This window comes from Lineus longissimus, chromosome 1 (assembly GCF_910592395.1).
Source record: "Lineus longissimus chromosome 1, tnLinLong1.2, whole genome shotgun sequence".
NCBI lineage: Eukaryota > Metazoa > Nemertea > Pilidiophora > Heteronemertea > Lineidae > Lineus > Lineus longissimus.
In genome coordinates, this window is record NC_088308.1 from 14,681,401 (window position 1) to 14,684,169 (window position 2,769).

General features: G+C 38.8%; 1 protein-coding gene across 1 annotated transcript; it reads left to right on the forward strand.

Moving 5' to 3' along the window:
- LOC135489764 (uncharacterized) lies at window positions 1–1,646 on the forward strand. The gene is made up of 2 exons (XM_064775320.1): window positions 1–791; window positions 933–1,646. The coding sequence occupies exons 1-2, from the start codon at window positions 356–358 to the stop codon at window positions 1,004–1,006; spliced, it is 510 nt and encodes a 169-aa protein (XP_064631390.1). The 5' UTR covers window positions 1–355; the 3' UTR covers window positions 1,007–1,646.
- Window positions 1,647–2,769: the final 1,123 nt, after the last annotated feature.

The window sequence follows — 2,769 nt, forward strand, 5'->3', positions numbered from 1 at the left end:
TGAAGCTTTTGCACAGGATCCCTCGCCACTTCTTGAAGACAAGGCGTCAATCATCCCAGAGTTCAGCGTAAAAGGACAACAACCAATACAGCTGTCACTAAATGATGTGCCAAATAGGGACTTACTGTTTTCTACTTTCCAGAAACTCTTCTCAGGATTTCATGCTGTAGCATTACGCCAACTGAGTGACTTCCTTCCCAATGGAGTCTACTACAACGTTCAAGATCCAGACCTCTGCACCAAAATGCAGCACTGCCAACTAACAAACCTGACTGGTGACGCCAACCTCGCTGATCTAGACTTCAGTATGTTTACCAGATGACATTCATCTCTCCAATACCGCAGTTTCCAGAACATGATTAATCGGAACAAGACCATGTCAGCATGGTTCGGTCAGAAGTCCGCTCTTGAACAAGAAAGGCTGTTGAAGTTGTCTGCACAGAAGGCTGGTAAATTGCGCAAGAAACATATTCAAGAAGAGAAGGAATTCATCATGAAAGGGAAAGAAAGGCTCGAAATGGCAAGGCAGGATATCGAAGCAAAGAGACTTAAACTCACAGTTCAAAAAGCAAACATTACAGCCACTGTGAAGGAAAACGGAGGACCTTGTCTCAAACCAAGAGATGAAGATGCACTCGTGAGAAGGTTCGATAGAGTTACTGCTAGGAAAGCTGCTCTGAATCCTGGCGTGAAGCATCCTTCCCTCAAGACGTCCAGACTGACCTGTGATGTGATTGTCAAGAACCTGAAGGCCTTCCTCCTTCAATTGCAAATAGAAGATAAGAACGATGGTAAGCAATATTCATTTATTACATTAGTCAATCAAAAGTCACCATAATAATAATATTGCTAGAAATATAATTGAAAATGTTAAATAAGATTTACTCGATATCCAGTATGGTACTTTGCAATGTTCCTGTTGATACTTTCAGAATCCGGTGCCACAACCCCGACCACTGCACACGGCGGTTCAAATCACCACAAATTGTGTGTTTTAGTTTTCTAGGCCACAGCAGTGATAATCATCAGCGGAAACGGGGTCACTGTCATCTCCTTGGAAATACCTTTGTTTCAAAATGGCGGCCATGAATAGAATAGTGTGAGGTCTGCCACTTCTAATGACTAATAAATGTCTGTCTCTACGTGAACTTTGTGTTTTCTTGTTTACTGCTTCCCATATCACATATCTGATCATTAAGGTCAAATTCTTTTTTTGCTTCTCATTCTTAAAAGTGGTTTACACGTGGCATGACTGTAGCATTGGATTATGTGTGGTTTCCTCATGAAAGTGGATAATCTAGCGTAGAATTGTGGGGGGTTTTCTGGTTCTGAGGCCAATTTTGTTTCTTTTATTCAATAAAGGATATCCTCAAATTTCGGAATATATCAGTATTAGTCTGTTAGGATTTGGATATTTCATGAATTCAAGGTTATTTTGAACACCCATTGTCAAGGTACCTGTGAGTAGATTTTTCACTATTCTTGTAAATTTTGTGTCTTTTCCATTCCTTTAAGCTTGATTTCATGTTGATATGTTTTCTTTTTGTTGTTTCATTGTTTGTAGCATGCATTATTTTGATATCATTGCATTGTAATATGTCATTTTAACCTCTTTTTCACCATGCACGATCAAATTACTCATGTGAACAATATTAATAGGGTGTGCAGAATATGTCTGAGACCAGCACAATCACCAAGTCAAGCTCAGAAAAGAAAATCACCTCTTTTGTGCAATAACTATGTAGAAGGGATTTCTTCCACCTGGTGTTTAGATATTCAGTGTGACGTTGCAGGGCAACACCCAGATAAATTGTGCATGCTGTGCTATATCTTCATGAAGAAATATTCACCAGATTCATCTGTAGTTGCAGAGCAGAGAGTTTTGGCTGCTGATAATGAGCGGTTATTCACTCCATTCATTCTAACTGAGGAGTCATGTAAAGTCTGTGCCAAAGTTGCTATTTATAAAAGGGGTGGGTGTAATGCGAGAGAAAAAAAGAAAGCAGGGCGACCCAGTAAGAAGAAACTAGACTTTGTTCTAGAAGATGCAGCAGATGGGATTTTTCAGCATTTATTTCCAGCTCATGAACAACGTATTCCCCTGTTAGGTGAATATGAAATTGTCGGTTTATCAGAGGAATTAAGTTCTACTTTTATTTGCTGTTCGAACATATATCAACCCCAGTCAGTCATAACCCCATGCCAGCATGTATTTTGTTCATCTTGTTTAAGCGTTTTGTTTTGCAACGCAAGGCTCAATACAATCAGTTGCCCTGCTTCTATCCTAAAAGAGCACCATACTCACAACCATCCAGAACTGAAGAAGAAGGGAGCCGAGGTGTGCGGATCGAATCAGAAAAAGGGAACAGGAAAGCTTAAGAAGACAGACAATTTGGATGACTAGTTTGAACACTTATACACCTGCTTGGTGATTGAATACTGCCTGATCTGAAGTGTGATCTGTCAGTTTTCTATTTTATTCTGTGCTTAAAGCTATTGCACCTTATGTTCGTTGTGTGAATTTATACAATATCAGTTTTAATTCTTCTGGGAATTTCGGTTTTAACAGAAAGAAGATTATGATATTGATTACAATGTAAGTTTGTGCATTGTGTGGCTTGGATGGAGTTCATATTTGCATTTGTTATAACCAATAATGAATTTGATTTCCAGACATTTCATCATCAGATTTTTTAATTTCAGATATTAAAAGTAGTGGGTTAACGTACTATGTTTTTGCTGTCAAATTTACAAAAACCTGTTCATTTG